This window comes from Camellia sinensis, chromosome 10, assembly GCF_055761805.1.
Source record: "Camellia sinensis isolate YWXY chromosome 10, ASM5576180v1, whole genome shotgun sequence".
In the NCBI taxonomy this organism is placed as follows: domain Eukaryota; kingdom Viridiplantae; phylum Streptophyta; class Magnoliopsida; order Ericales; family Theaceae; genus Camellia; species Camellia sinensis.
In genome coordinates this window covers 170745523-170761687 of record NC_138970.1, presented here as the reverse complement: position 1 = coordinate 170761687, position 16165 = coordinate 170745523, and the positions used below count along the sequence as shown (strand labels likewise).

Sequence of the window (16165 nt, the reverse complement as noted above, 5' to 3'; positions counted from 1 at the left end):
ACAAAATAGCCTTGTCTGTGAGAATTATAAAAATTGATCATTAAACTGTAGCAATGTTTAATATATAGCAAAAGTTGATCATATTGAATCCATAATTCAAGATAACTACAACAAACAGTGCATGGCAATGCCACTGGACAGAAGCCATGTACAGTTTACAGTGTCAAATATCGACAACTCTGCCAACAGATGCTGCTCTGATTCACAATATTTTATGTACAACAACAATGGGGGGAACAAGAGAATGAAATGCGAGACAGAGAGAGACAGAGAGAGAGAGAGTACCGATTGCAGTTCAGAAACAAAGTAAACTATTCAATGGAGGTTGAAATGCGAGTAATCGAGGGGACGACAGAGTTCAGATCTGAATCTTCGAAATCGCAGGCATGGAGCTTCGAAATCGCGTCGATGGAGCTTCGATCCGAATCTTCAATGGAGCTTCGAAATCGCTTCGATGGAGCTTCGCTCTGAATCTTTGATGGAGCTTAGCGAGGGTTGAGAGAGAGGCTCTGATTCAAAATAAGGGTTGAGAGAGAGAGAGAGAGAGGCTCTGATTCAAAATAAGGGTTGAGAAATGCTCTGATTCAAAATAAGGGTTGAGAGGCCCGTGTTCTTTTTCAACCAAAAAAAAAAAGAAAAAAAAGAGGCGCGTGTGGCTACCGCATTCGGAGGCGTTTTTAAACGCCTCCCATTCTAAAACGGTGTCGTTTTGTGTAATAGAATACGTGGCGTTTTATAAAACGCCGTTAAATAATAAAAACAGCGACGTTCACAGAACCGTCGTTAAAAAAACGCCACCAAATCCACTTTTTCCTGTAGTGAATATAGGTCCACAATAACATCCCAAGCAACTTAATTACATGCCATCTTTAAACATAAATTGTAGCCATACTGATGAAAGCAAAAGCAAAATCAAAATCAAACTGTCATGGTTTTGAAAACACAAACCAAAAACTTGTCAAGCTTTGGTACACACCTCTCCATCACAAACCCATCCTTCTTCGCCTTTCTTTCCCTCCCCAACCTCTTCGGTATCGCCTTTGGTTCCCTTTGCTTCCTCCAATGCACACTTTGGATGCAGATCAAAATCACACTTCCTACAATAGAAAGACCATACCTGCCCTTGTTCTTCACACCCATCACAAAAATACCGCTCGCGTCGTGTAAGCACAAGCTCATGTACATGGACTGCTGCCTTCACTTTCTCAGGCCACCCCTTTGCCATTTCCTCTTGCTGTGCCTCGATCTCCTTCAACCGCTCTTTAGTGAAGGGATAAGCATCGGCCCCATGGTACATAACAAGTTCTCGGGCTTCAGTTGTGACAGTCCGGCCTTTTGGATCGAGCGCAACGAGCATAGGGATGCCACGGACCTTAAACGTGCGTGACAAAGATTCTTTCCTCTCATCTCCGAAGGGAAGTGCTAGCCATGGCATTGTGGAAAAGAAATCTTCGAATGAGGCCTGATCTTTGTCGCTGGAGATGAAAATTACTTCGAATGCATCATCTTTTGCCTTAATCTGCTGATACGCTTCAACAAGCTTTGGTAGAAAAGCACGGCATGGTGGACACCAATGGGCTGAAAAGTAAATAAGGATAGTTTTCCCAACAAGATCAGAAACCGGTACCTGAAAAAAAGAGTTAATTGTGAGTGATCACCGATATGGGTAAAAGAGATATGGGTATGGTTTTAAATAATGGTAATCGGATATGAGTATGAGTGATAAGGTCATATATCAGACAGTATCGGCTGATACACCAGTGAATGGGTATCAAAAGTTTAAAATCCCATTATGTAATGGCTGATACAATATATTACAGCCAATATTTAAAACTTTGGATGGGGGAATAGGAAAGGGGAATGGGGATTAAAGCAAGATTGCAATGGCGAGGCTCGTGCACTGAGCCGCCCTATTTATAAATGTATAAACTACCAATGAAGACAAAACTTACTTTGAGTCCATCTTTTCCAATTACAAAATCGAGATCTTTTGACACCAAAATCGACTCCAATGTTTGCGCCTCCCGTTTCGCCTTCTCTATCTCCTCGAGCTCCGCAAACTTTTCTGGTGTAAAAGGGTATGCCAGAGTATCATGTTCTTCAACGGTCTCAACAACATCAGCACGAAGAGTCTTCCCATCTGGGCCAATAATAACCAATGAGGGTAAACTTGAAAGCTCAAAGTACCGAGCCAGCTTCACACAGCTCTTGTCTTTCAAGGGTAGTGAAAACCAAGGCATCTTTTCAAACGCTTGCTTGAAGGATTCTTCATCATCATCAAGGGGTAACATCTCACAACCTCAAATTTCTCTCCCTTCAACTTTAACTCCTCGTAAACTTCAATGAGTTTCGGAGTAAATGTAAGGCATTTCTTGTATGAAGACACTGAGAAATACAAGCCTACGGTCTTTCCTTCAAGCTCAGAGACAGATACCTATTTCATAACAGTATGCAAAGGATATCTAATCAACTTACAACAAAAATGAAAGAACTAAATTAATTGTGATTGTTTGAACATTTGATCTCTGCAATTGAAACTCACCTCTTTCCCATCAGCTGAGATCACAAAATCACGTTCTCGGGAGACTAAGATGGACTTTAAGGATTGCTCCCTCCGAGCTGCTTCTTCCTGGTCCTTAAGTTCTTTGATCCTCTCGGAGGAAAAAGGATACGCATCAACTCCATATTCGCGAATGATCTCAACTCCCTCATCAGTCGATACCTTCCCACTTTCATCGATGATCACAAGGTAAGGTATCCCCATCACCTTAAATAATTCATCCAAGTGGTCACGCGTCTTTGAATCAGAAAACGGGATGGCAAGCCACGGCATCTTGGAGAAATACCCCTTAAATGCCTCCTCATCTTCATCCGCCGAGACAAATACAATCTCAAAATCGCCTTTTGAGGACACTTCCTTGTAAACCTCCACTAGATTAGGCGTGAACTGCTGGCACGGGCCACACCATGATGCTGAAAAATATAAACCCACCTTTTTCCCTTTCAAACTGTCAAATTTGACCTACAAAATTCAGAATCTATCCATTACTTCCTTGTGGAACATCCCAAATTTCAGTATAAGTACTCTGATATAAACGTTCGGAGGATACAACTTTCTCCAAATATTCAAGATTCATTCACAAGAGTAAACATTGGATTTCATGGCTCGATTTAGGGGTTGTTTGGGAGTCCTAAATAAGTGTATTTTGTGTCTTTTTAGACTAAAAAATTGAAAAAGAAAATATCGATGTTTGGGTTAATTTTTTAACTTTTTATGAAAAAATGTGTAATAAAAAATTATAAAAATTAGTTTGTAGGAGAAAATTAAAATTGAAAGTTGTGCAGCCGTAATTGTTGACTTTTGCTGAATAGTATTAATTTTTTAACTTTTTAAATAACTTTTTTACTTTTTCTGGACGTGCCAAACTTGGCCTTAATGCGCATCGAAGCAGATTTCTCTACTGAGTCCATTAAATTCCAACATCTAGATCAACAATTGGTAAATTGATGGATGGACGTGTGAATATTTAACTCAATTTCCATTTGCCCAAATCACCAAACACATCTAACTTATAAGTTATTATAGCCATCTGAAATTAACCAAAAAATAGATCAACTTATGTCTAATTTTCCTGATTTCAGTAAACATATTCCTCTAATTTTTCATACCACAACAACAATACATTACTAAATAAAAAGTTATTAAAAAAAATTAAAAAAACCTATAACATATACGAAAAAATCAAAAATTTCTTTTTTTTCTTACTTTTTGTAATTTTTTTCCGTAAAAACATATTAAATTTTTTAACCCCATATTTCAACTAAAAAATCAAAAAATTTACTAAAATAATTTGTTCCAACAAGCTTAGATAGCCAAATCTCATTGATAAACAATCCCGTAATAATAATAATAATAACCTTCTTGGCAGACCCTAATATCCTGCTGTGACACAGAAACCCATAACTTATTAAGCATAAGCTGCTCCTCCAATTCCAAACTAGCACAACTAGTAGCAGCAAAATATACATATGTGTTATATACAAACACATATATTGGAGATGGAAGTTAAAAACAAAAAGGGTCCTTTTACAATACGGATTCAAGTAGCTCCCTTCTTTTTTATGATTGAAAACAAAGAGCAAATCCAAGTAATATTGCAATTAAGAGTAAGTATATATATATAACTGGCTGTATACACAAAAACCAGAGAGAGAGAGAGAGAGAGAGTTAAACCTGATCGCCATTGTTGCGAATAAGGAAGTCCCTCTCGGAAGAAGAGAGAATAGAGTGAAGATCGTGAGTTTGATCTTCTTTGGTTTGCTCAGAAGCAACACCATCGTCACGACGATTCTCCATTTTCTCTCACTCTAAAACAACAATCCCCCAAACTGTATTTTTGATGAAACAAAGCACTAAATTCAAAAGTGGCAGAGATTCATGCCAATACATATGTATTTATATAGACTCGGAAAAGCGGATATGATTTTTCCCACATTTTTTCTACTGTAAATAAATTATGAATATATTCTTAAATTTTACTTAAAATAGGAATTAATATTTTTTGATTAAAATTTTTTATTTAACAAAATCAATCAAAAAAATAAATTTTATATTAAAAAAATTATCTAAATTAAAAATTAAAAATTATTAATTAAATTAAAAATTTATTAATAAAGGGATCATTTATTATAAATTAAAAAAATATATAATTTCTAAAATTATAAAAAATAATTTATATTTTAAGTAAATTTAAAACATACATTTGTAATTTAAACTTTGTTTAAAGTGTACCATATAAAATATAAATACATTTTTGTTTTTTTATTGGGCAAATTACATATACACCCCTCGAGGTTTGGTTAAATTACAGATACCCTGAGGTTTCGGAAATTACATCCCGCCCCCTGAGGTTTGTATTTTCATAACAATTTACCCCCTGAGGTTTATATTTCATAACAAATTACCCCCTAATTTCTTATGCAAATATAGCATTCAGGGGAAATTCGTAATTTCTCAAACCTCAGGGATATCTGTAATTTAGTCAAACCTCGAGGGGTGTATATGTAATTTGCCCTTTTTTATTCTATTTCGATTTTCTCTTTTGTCTACGGTTCTAGAATTCTCTTTGCTTCTTATCTTTTTTCGAACGTCATTTCTTCTTACCTTGATGACTAAGAAATGCATCGGAGTCAACATAGAAATGACGTGGGAAGCATCAATTGGATTCGTTGTTGTTTTTGATAAGACCTGTCATTGGTGAAATTTGGACCGTCCACGTATTGACGTCAACGGTCCTTATGCAATTGTGTTTTACCCAATGTCTGCCGTTGCAGAATCAGATAATTAATAATGTGATGTAATTTTAAAAAAATTTAATACTTATAATATAATTAATGAGTGAAATTAATAATAATATTACAATTAATATTGATACATTAATTAATATATTAATTATTATAGGAAAATTTACCAATAAATCCTATTTGACAAACTCTTAAACCAATTAGTCCCAACTTTATTCTTTTGTTCAGGTAAGTCCTATTAGTGGGGAAGTTTGTTACTTGTTGATCCTATTTTCCATATTTGGTGTAACTGTGTGGACAGTTTTATCCATTATTGTTATGTTTCCATATTCTGTTGGGGATCACGTGGGACTGCAGATTTTGTGGGTATAACAGTTGATATTTCAATGTTACCTGTTGAGACGTTTCAGCCTATGCGACTTTAGGGTTGTTAGTGGTGTGGGTCAGTGATTTACGGTGGCTGTGTGACGGACTGATTGAGAAAGTTTAACGGAAGTCGGTTCTCCGTTGGTTGGAAGGTATGTCTTCTTATTTGTATAGCATTTGCAGTTTTGTATGTGTTGGTGTTTTTGACTGAACGACAACAGGTGAGGGTGGGGGTTTATGTGGTGCATTTTTTGGGGTGATTTTTGGTAATTTTTCCTTGATTTTTTGTGTTAGGCTGGTATGCTCTGTTTTTTGAATTGCTTCCGTTGTGGGTGTGTGCCGCATTACATGTTGGTGTAAGGGGGGTTCTGTTCAGCCGGTGGGTGAGGGGGTTGTGTGCTGCATTTTTGGGGGTTGGTTTCTGTGTTACAGACGTATGTGTTGTTGTTCGATTTTTCTATTGTGTGGGTGTGTATTGTTTCAGGTTTTATAGTGTTTTGTGGGTTTTCTGGTGTGGGTGTGTATTGTTTAGGGTTTTTCTGGTCCTGATGAAGCACGTGGTAATCTTGATAGGGGGATGGACACACAGGTTATGTTAATTTGTTGTTATGGAAATGTTAATGCCGCAATTAATTTGCAAGCTCCATTTCGGTTTGATGACATGGTTAACTGTGTGTGCGAAAAGTTTCCTGGGTTAACACCGGCCCAAGTGTGTTTGTTCTTCAAGATACCAGGTTATAACAATTTCATATTACATAATGATGTCGACGTGGAAAACATGGTATTTCTTGCACGGTCTTTCCGTCTGCAATGCATCGATGTCATCATTCAATTACAAGAGTCACGCGACGCTGACAATGCTGGCAGCCCGGTTCATAATATGCAGACTGTCCCGTGTCACACAGCGGGGGTGTGTGATGATTCGGACATGGATGACGAACAAGATTTATTGGAAAATTTCTGCCCTCACATTGATAAGGTTTTTTTGTCTGCTCCATGGGCTAATGGGATTCAACATGTTGGTCAAAGTTTTCAAGGTGGAGCATCTGAATTTCGAAATGTTCTTCGCAAGTATGCGGTTGAGTGTGGCTTTCTGTTCAAATTTGTGAAGAACGATTCTGTTCGAATCACAGCTGTATGTACGATGAGAGAATCGAGAGGATGCATGTGGTTGGTACATGCACGTGTATTGAATGCCAATGGATTTTTCTACCTTCGTAAGTGGAACAGCGAGCACACTTGTGGTGTTGCTGTACGGACCCCCAAAAACCCTAGGGCTGGTTCCGATCTGGTGTCCGATGTTATTTGTGAACGGGTACGTGATAAACCACTCACAAGGCCTACTGATGTTGTGTATGACTTGAAAAAAGATTACGGATTGGAGGTTAGTTACCGAGTTGCATGGTTAGGTGTAGAAAAAGCTCGTGGTGAAATGTTCGGTGCACACTCCATTTCATTTGACCAACTACGATGGTATAGTAGCGTAGTAATGGAAAATAATCCTGGGAGTTACATCAACATTGAATATGATGAACAAAATTACCGTTTTATACGGTATTTCATATCATTCAAAGCATGCATCGACGGGTTCAACCATTGCCGCCCATTGCTTTTCTTGGACGGGACTTTTCTAAAAGGAAAATTCAAGGGGAACTTGCTAGCTGCAACTGCGAAGGATGGCAACCAAGGTATTACTATGTGGTAATTATTTATATATTATATTCATGTGTGGCAACTGTACTGACATTGTTGCTAGGAAGGACACTTTTTGTTCCACATTGGGGAGACCGTCATAACAATTGTTCATAAGTTATGCTGCACAGATTGGTTATTTGACAAACAAATTAAAAATGCAGGTTTATTCCCTGTGGCCATTGCGATTGTTGATTCTGAAAACACCACAAATTGGGCTTGGTTTTTGGAACACCTCGCAAACGTCGTAAACCGGCAAAGAACACTTACATTTGTCTCTGACCGACATGCGGGGTTACTAGAATCGATACCCATCACATTCCCCACAGCGAAGCATGCGTTTTGCTTACAACATTTGCAGCGTAACTTGCAAGACAAGTTACGTTATGTGAACAGTTCATACCGGTCTGTGATGTTGGCTAAATTTCGTGCCTGTGCGTATGCTCCGACTGTGGCTGCATTCAACCAGAGTATGGAAGAGTTCACAAACTGTGGACGTAAGGTTGTGCCTGCTTTCTTAAAAGATTTACCCCCATATTACTGGGCGAATGCTTACTTCCAGTACGTAATTACTTCCTTCCTTTCCCTCACACACAGGACATTCCTACAGTTCATATTTCATGTGTCATTGCCTATTTTTTTGACTAACACATTTCATCCTTCTTCAAAAGCAGAGGTTCACGGTACGGTGAGATGAGTTCCAACGCCATTGAATCATTTAACTCATGGATACGGGAAGCACGCCACCTACCAATAACTCAAATGATTGATAGTATCCGGGGAAAAATTATGCGCCAGATGGCAAAACGGAGACGTAAGGCAAATGCGTGGGCAGGTGTTATTTGTCCCAAAATGGAATCTCGGTTGGTCAAAGCATACAACAAAGGTAGATCGTGGCTCGTAAGCCAATCAAACGATGACGTGTATGAGGTTCACTCTTTTCCATCCGTCATGGTCGATGTTGGCAAACGTACATGTTCTTGTTTCAAGTGGCAAATCAACGACTTTCCATGTGCTCATGCAGTCGTGGCAATCCGAAACAGTGGTCTAGACCTGTACCAGTTAGTTATTCCCTACTATCATGTGGCTGAGTACCAGAATTCATATGCACAAAACATAACCCCCATTCCAACTGTAGAGAAACCACAATTTGACTCAGCAGATTTTGTGATACATCCCCCAGCTGTGAAACGCCCACCGGGAAGGCCGAAGAAGAAACGCATGCTTTCCAAAGGGGAACAAGTCCAACAAATTCGGTGTGGACGTTGTCAACGCATGGGTAACCACAACAGGAAAACGTGCAAGGAACCAATTTAGCTTGTACACATAATTCGCTAATTCGCATTTTTGACAATAAACTTTCACAGTTTTCTTATTAAATAAGTGGATGTTCCACAATTCTATATGACGTCATTCAAAGTGAAGATTTAATGAACAATTTTATTTTTAATGCGTTACTCTGTTTACCTCGTCACTGTATTTTTAACATCTGCTTCGTATTGTAGTGCTATTAATTTCAGGACATACGCCATAATTCAATGTGTAGTTGCAAGATTTTATCATGATGTGACCACATCCGCAAACATTACACACAGATAATAAATACACCACAGAATTCCCTGCTAACAACCATGTTTGGACCATTTTTAATTTTGTCCGCATAACCATCATTCGGCCTATAGTCGTGTCGTTTTCCATCTTTTCCATGACTACAATTTTCGCATATATACCATGCCTATACATCAATATCTTTCAATTTTCGAGACCCAACTTCTATTACTACGTGCACATCAACGGCACACAATCTCTGCCCACAACTCAGTCCCACAACTTTTAAATACAATCACACAACCTTACCTACAAACGCATGAAGCAACAGGCCAAACAAACAACCAAAATCATACTGCAAATCATACCATACTTTCCATTCAAAATGCGTAAAATGTTATCCACAACGACTAGTACGTAATACCCACAAAAAATATGTCCAACATTTTCTAAACCAGAATTTTCAAACCACAAGTTCAAACCAACAAACATGTTGTTTCAAAAAACCAAACAAGTTGCATAAACCAAATACAAAAACCAGAAAATGCTGCGTCCGATTTATTTCTCGTCACCGTTTCAGACCAAACACATCTAATCCTTCAACCCCCGGGTCGGATCGTTGATGAAATACTTAACCATGTTTGCTCGCAACACACTGCAATTACTACCTTGCAATGTTCGCTCCACGTCGCCACGATACACATACTGTCGCATTATCCCACACACTATCACCCCACAATCAAGCCTGCACATGAAATAAGCACATGTAATCAGTGCCACTCATAACAGCATTGTCATCATTACAGTTCCCTTACATTTACAGCAACACTTTACTTACGTGTCTGGTTTTTGCTGTGGACACTTAGTTACAGCCTCTAATGGATGCCTGAAATTTGCCTCAATGCTCTGCTCATCCAGTCCGAACTGACGTAACGATTGCTTCATAACATCTGACACACGTTCTTTCTGTAATTCAATAAAATTAAAAAATTAAACCAGCACAAAAACAAATCACCAACCATCGTCTACACAACCACAACCAATTTACAGAACAAACATAATGGTAACACTTTTTTACCAGCATAACAGCTTCGGTGTGGTGCACATCAGTCCTATCCCCACGTTGCCTCATCGGATTATAATGCTTCCAACTACCATCTTCAGTGTCGTACACTACAAGCGTCCAGTGCCCAAGATGACACATTGGAAAATGCATGAAACGAAACTCGCTCCCTGCAGACACATTCTTCCGAATATAATTTCCTATTGAACGCACGTCATTACTTTTCACCACGTCCTGCAAATCGTCATTGTCATCCAACATTACTACACCACCCCAACACCAACAACAAAAAACAAATAAATAAATAAACCACAAACTCACCAGGCACACACTACTGAAAAAATATGACTTGTCAACCAACTCATTGTCACCATACATCCTCAACTGGTCGGTCTTCAACAACTCCACGTACGCATCAACAACCTACCAACCACCATAACCAATTTTCTGAATAATGCTGTACTAACTACATAATTGTCATGATGCCACCGTTTAAAACGAAATTAACCACAAATATATGAATAGGGAATACAACATTAAAACCCCTATATGTAAAAACTTACATTCCCACGCATGGAGCTCTGTCGTACAAGGCTTTTCACATCACTGAAATAAACCACAACGCCATTCATATTGTCTTCCCACATGACCGCCCTGTACATAGTACTAACGTAAATTATACAAATTTACAATTGAATGCAAACAACACAAATAACACTCAAAATAAATACGTACCCATCACCATGCCGCTCATATGCTTTGGTGATTCTGGCCTTCTCATCCATTGTCATCATCTTCCAAACCCCCAACCGGTTATTCAAATCAAACCCAGACCATTTTTTCTCAGGTAACACCACCGCTTCGACATCAATAATTGCATTATGCACGTCATGTTTGCTGTCATCCACTGCGTCACAATTGTTTCCGACTCTCTTCTTAGTACGCCCAACCAACAGTGGGTAATCAAACTCAGGCATTTTTCGCTCCCTTCTAACTTTGTTCTTGATTTTACGCACATATGAATTTACATAACCCAATCCTGCAACACATTCAACATCACTAGTCAAGTCTTCACCTTCAGCAGCATAACTATTGCTACCATAATGACCACGCAGCACTCCCGGTCCGCACTCCGCCACATTGTCCACCCCCCCCCCCCTCGTCACCACTGCGTCCATGCTGTGGTAATATACGCAAAGGTGACACATCACATAACATAACACCATCACATCCATCATGCCCCACATTAACCACACCACTACTCCCAATATCCACGCCTTCCCGGAACCTTTGCGTTACGTCATGCACATCACGGTCCTCCAATTAGTCCTCAAGCAGTAACACTCTCTTCCGCAATTCGTCATTTTCATTTTTCAACTTACTCAACTCATCGTTTTTCATCTTCACCACACACTCAAATCCCCCTACTATGTTAACAGCTTGCAACTCCATCTTCCTCTTCAAACCAACAACTTCTTCTTCAAGCGACGACACCATTTTGTCTTTCTTTTTGTTTTGCATTTCAAGCTCTGCGACTGCAATTAGCGCCTCTTCTAATCTGTGGCTACTATCCCTTTCAATACCGGAATTGCGATCCACATGCTCTGTGAACCGTTTCACATCAAGTTTGCGGCCCTGCACCACCTGGTCATCACTTTCATTCTTTCTCGTCCCCTCTGCCATGAAATGCTCGTCCACAGCGTCACAGTCCTCACCTCCGCCACTGATATCTGCGAAACCATCTTCCTCCGCCTCAATGTCTGTGCCCATAACTTCACGTTCATAATCAAAAGACCTCAAACGGTCAACTTTAACCTGCAAATAATTAAAACACATCATAATAAATAGTTACATCTTATTCACACTAGTAGAAACTTTAGTAATAAAGTGCATAACTAAACGCAACAAGTTACCTGAAAACCAATTGGACTAGCCAAATCCACCCCTTGAATTTTATTCATTAATGCCCCAATGTCCCATTTCAGGAACCTCGGAAACATGTTGTCGGTTTGAGGCTCCACTATGTTCGAATGTTCACAAAACCAATACTACATGAACAACAAAACAGAAACCAACAAATCAGGCATTTATTGATTGCAAAAATGAAAACAAAAAAAATTGCATACATTCAATAACTAACTACTGTCCAGATGTACACATACCAGCAACGCAACCACGCAGCCTGTCACCTTCCCTGGGGTACGATGAAACTCCTTGATTGACGCCATCACTGTTGTCAGTATAGCTCCAGTCCAATCATACATCCTAACGGTGCTCAGGTCGTTCATGTAGCGCACAAAAGCCCAACTGATTGTCTCCCCAGAGTTAGAGAAAAAAAGCTTCCCACACATGTACAGCCCCAACAACTTCGCTGTGTCTTCTTCATCTTGTTTCTTTTTGCCATTCAAAGCCTCTAAAAATAATGTTTTAACCAACTTCGACGTCAGGCGCGCAGCGTCACGACACCTACGTTGAATGAAGTCCGACACTGGCCGCTGTCCGGGTGACAAATCTAAACGCCGTTTCCCGCACTGCAAACCAAATATTAACCTGATGTCGCTGCTCCCGAATTTGACACTGACACCTCCAATGTTGAATGCATTATCTCGCTGATTGTATGATCTTATAATCTTGGCTATAAGATCATCACACTTCCTAAACTCGTTATGGTTCAAATTGTTCATGTGTATCGCCTCTATCATAATCCAAAATGGTGTTTTCCGTAACTGTTTCAAGTGTGCGTCCCTCAAATTTGCCTCACGCACAAGTTTAACTATCCCAGCAACATTCGAACGAAAGTTCATCCGCGTTTGTGTCTGCTGCGGGGGGGGTGCTACTATATCCTCAGCCACTTTTCGTCCAACCGCATTGCTCACCCTTTTCGCCTGCTTGAACAAAATGCGCCCCTGCATTTTCACACCCAGGTTGTTCCCCTTTGAACCATTACCATCATCAGCCTTTCTCCGTTCACATGAACGTGTCCACGGACTACTTGCCCTTCTGCACTCTGCCAACAAAAAACAATAGTTAACACAGTCAAAAAACCAGATTCGCCTCACAAACATAATACCCACCCCTTATCGTTCATTTAATGCACCAAAAAAACTAAAACACATACCCTTTACGCCATACATAAGTTCCACACAGCCAACGTTACTAGCATCAACAAAAAAATCCCACAGTTAACACAGATGAACAACCTGATATGCCTGGCAAACCTAACACCAACCCCTAATCATTCATGTCATTCACCAAAAAACTAAAACACACACCCTTTACACCGTACATACGTTACACACAAACAACATAACTAGCATTACTACTGTCAACAACACCATTTGAACTCTACGCCACACCCATATTATAGACCACAAACATGCGGGACACGCATTTCACACCAACATACCACTCGTCTCACAAAGAAAAGCAACACGACAGTCATTCACATCATCACCTCACAGGTACTTCACAATTAGATTCACAAATCCCAGCAACAGGAATCAGAACAAAAAATAAAATCAAAAAACCATTACACATCCCACATCCCACACCCCCACACCCCACATATGTACATCACGTTCACACACACACACCCTAAAACAAAAAACCCTAAACCACGTCAGAAAGTAACACACACCCCAAAAAAAAATCAAAACCCCGCCCATCCCAGCCCCACCACACACCATTGTCTTCCACTTGTGTGGTCCCAACGAAGTTTTACTTCCCCACATGCCAACTACTTGTCAGCACTTACACCGACACAGGCCACACACACGAACCCCACACAAACCCTACACCCACAACCAAGTACAACCTTCCCCACATCATCAGCAACACCGACCCACCCCAACACACAAAAAAAAAGCATCACAACACACATAACAAATCAACGACACAGACAACCCCAAAATAAAGAACGCAAACAAAAAAAAAAAAAAATTGCAATCGGGTAATCAAACCGAATAATCAAACACTCACAATCCACATTGTCACACAAAAATTACAGCAAAAAGATATGGCACATACCATTTTCGGCCATAGCTAAACGGCCACAACCAAGGACTGCGAAATATGAACACTAGGGTTTCGTCGTCGTCCACGATCTGCCTTGTCACAAATACAGTGGCCCAACTAATCACAGCAACAAACGGAAATTGCCCACTCAATCTTTATAATTTCCCCCCAAATCACGCGAACGGTATATATGGTCAATCCCAATTTCGAAATCCAAGCAAATCGCAAAAACGAGGGTTTCCTATGTTACGTTCCCACTTCACTGTGTGTGGGGATGTGGATGCTTAAATCGGGTTGAGTTTTTAATGGGTATGGGTTTTCAATAGGTGGAATACGTGGCAACCAAAACCCACAAGAATTCTGTACAAAAACCCTTGGTAAACTTTTCGCATGCGTAACAGCCAAATGTGTGACACGTGACAAATCTCATGCCATTTTACCTGATCTGTGACACACGCGCAAGCCATGTATCACATGAAAAATCCACACATACTAATGGCAATTGGGTCATTTCACAACAAACAGGACTAAATGGAACATGAAAAAACATTTGGGACTAATTGGATTATAATATCAACAAGTAGGATTTATTGGTAAATCTCCCATTATTGTATATAATATTATCAAAAAAAATAAATAAGTAAAATATTATATTAAATGATTAAAAAACATAAAGATACATATTAAATAACAATTAACTAAAGAGTACAAATCCGTAATATTCTAAGAACAAAAATGCCTTCGACCCTCACTATCCCTATTATTTTTTGATTGGTTCAAAAAAAAATTTTTTTTTTTGTCTTACTCTCATAGACTCCACGTGAGGTGGGGCGCTGGGCCACCTCCACTGGAGTCCCAGCACTGTTGTTCTAAGAATATTTAATAATTTTTCCAAAATCGCTTGCTTTATCAGCCTCGTTTAATTTGTGATCATTTGGCCAAAAAATAAAATAAAATTAAAAGTTGAAATATCATGCCATATATATTAATTAATTATTTTTTAATAATTATATATTTAAATTTTTTATCAAAAGCACTAACTTTTTTTTATCGTTGTAAAAAAATTAAAAAATAAAAAATTATTAAAAAGAACAAAGTTGCCAAACGAAAACTTAAAGCACATTGATATGTTTTGAAAACTATTTTATATTTCTAATAGTAAACAGAATAAACATTTTGTATAAAAAAATTATTTGCAAATTTGTTTTTGAGGAATACTTGTTTTGTTCATTTTTAAAATTATTTTCATAATAATATTAAATAATTAGAAAAAAAAGGATATTTCAAATCCCTATTTTGTTCTTATTTTGAAATACATAAAAAATAAATATGTGAAATTAAATCAATACCAAACCAAAATGTTTATTCTTTTCAATATGATTGAATATTTTATAGGTAAAATTAATAAAATTAAAATTTTAACGTCAAAATGACACAATATATTTTAAAATCCTAAAAAAATGTTTTTATTCAATTTATTAGTATGAAAGCATTTCTAATGACAAATGTTATAATAGTATTATCATTATTATAATTTGGTAATGAATAGTAATAAATTATCAAATTATAGCAATCATGCTCCAATGATCAGATGTAATTTTGGCAAATCTCAGTCAATTTTTTCTTTAATTTTGTAGGTGTTGTTTGAATATAGATTTTTTAGTATTTTTTTATTGTTTTTTTTTATTTATCTTTTCGGACCTTTTCCAAACTTTTTCTAAAAAAAAAATTACATATTTATATGCGAATATGGATTTGAACACAAAAACTGTACATCCGATCGTTCAGCTGAACGATCGGCCAAAGTCTTTTGGTCGTTCGAGCGATTGTTAAGTGGAGCAGTTTTTGTTTTTGGCTCAGCAAAAATTTAATTTTGCCAAAATTTATCTGTTTTGCTGAGAAGAAGGAGGGAAACAATTGATTTTGTAAAAAATTATCTACTTTGTTGGAAGGAAGGATAAGAGAAATAGTTAATTTTGACTAAATTGACACATATGATAACCGCCAAAGTTTATCTCAAATTTGACCTAAGCTCAAAGATTTCAATAAGTCCAATAATAAATTATTAGAGATGCCCTGAAAACGGTTAGAGAAGATTTCTTGTAGACTATCCTTTCATAATGACCAAATAGTTTATTTGCCAAATACCATGGGCGCTGAAATTGGTGCTCTAAAAGG

The 16165-nt window shown here is 38.2% G+C and overlaps 2 protein-coding genes and 1 pseudogene across 3 annotated transcripts; all 3 read right to left on the bottom strand.

Annotated features, from left to right (window-relative positions):
• Positions 1-807: 807 nt before the first annotated feature.
• Positions 808-4455, bottom strand: LOC114299197 (putative nucleoredoxin 1; annotated as a pseudogene). The gene is made up of 4 exons (XR_003642240.2): positions 4235-4455; positions 2543-3022; positions 1953-2434; positions 808-1627 (listed from the first exon to the last, which is right to left on the bottom strand). The product of XR_003642240.2 is annotated as a putative nucleoredoxin 1 (transcript).
• A 4793-nt stretch (positions 4456-9248) lies between these two features.
• LOC145801787 (uncharacterized) lies at positions 9249-10482 on the bottom strand. Its single transcript, XM_082893479.1, has 3 exons — positions 9989-10482; positions 9749-9876; positions 9249-9655 (listed from the first exon to the last, which is right to left on the bottom strand). Exons 1-3 carry the CDS (start codon positions 10349-10351, stop codon positions 9502-9504), a joined length of 645 nt encoding a protein of 214 aa, XP_082749605.1. The 5' UTR covers positions 10352-10482; the 3' UTR covers positions 9249-9501.
• A 1309-nt stretch (positions 10483-11791) lies between these two features.
• LOC145801786 (uncharacterized) lies at positions 11792-13134 on the bottom strand. Its single transcript, XM_082893478.1, has 2 exons — positions 12136-13134; positions 11792-12021 (listed from the first exon to the last, which is right to left on the bottom strand). The coding sequence occupies exons 1-2, from the start codon at positions 13036-13038 to the stop codon at positions 11869-11871; spliced, it is 1056 nt and encodes a 351-aa protein (XP_082749604.1). The 5' UTR covers positions 13039-13134; the 3' UTR covers positions 11792-11868.
• Positions 13135-16165: the final 3031 nt, after the last annotated feature.

Bases quoted from the DNA above. Each gene is read 5' to 3' on its own strand.
- LOC145801787 (XM_082893479.1), bottom strand. From the start codon at position 10,351: ATGTATGGTGACAATGAGTTGGTTGACAAGTCATATTTTTTCAGTAGT. The intron at 9,877-9,988 runs GTAAAAAAGTGT...ATTGAATTACAG, and splicing joins ACACCGAAGCTGTTATGCTG to AAAGAACGTGTGTCAGATGT. The intron at 9,656-9,748 runs GTAAGTAAAGTG...TTTCATGTGCAG, and splicing joins CCACAGCAAAAACCAGACAC to GCTTGATTGTGGGGTGATAG.
- LOC145801786 (XM_082893478.1), bottom strand. From the start codon at position 13,038: ATGTTTGTGAGGCGAATCTGGTTTTTTGACTGTGTTAACTATTGTTTT. The intron at 12,022-12,135 runs GTATGTGTACAT...TTGTTCATGTAG, and splicing joins GCTGCGTGGTTGCGTTGCTG to TATTGGTTTTGTGAACATTC.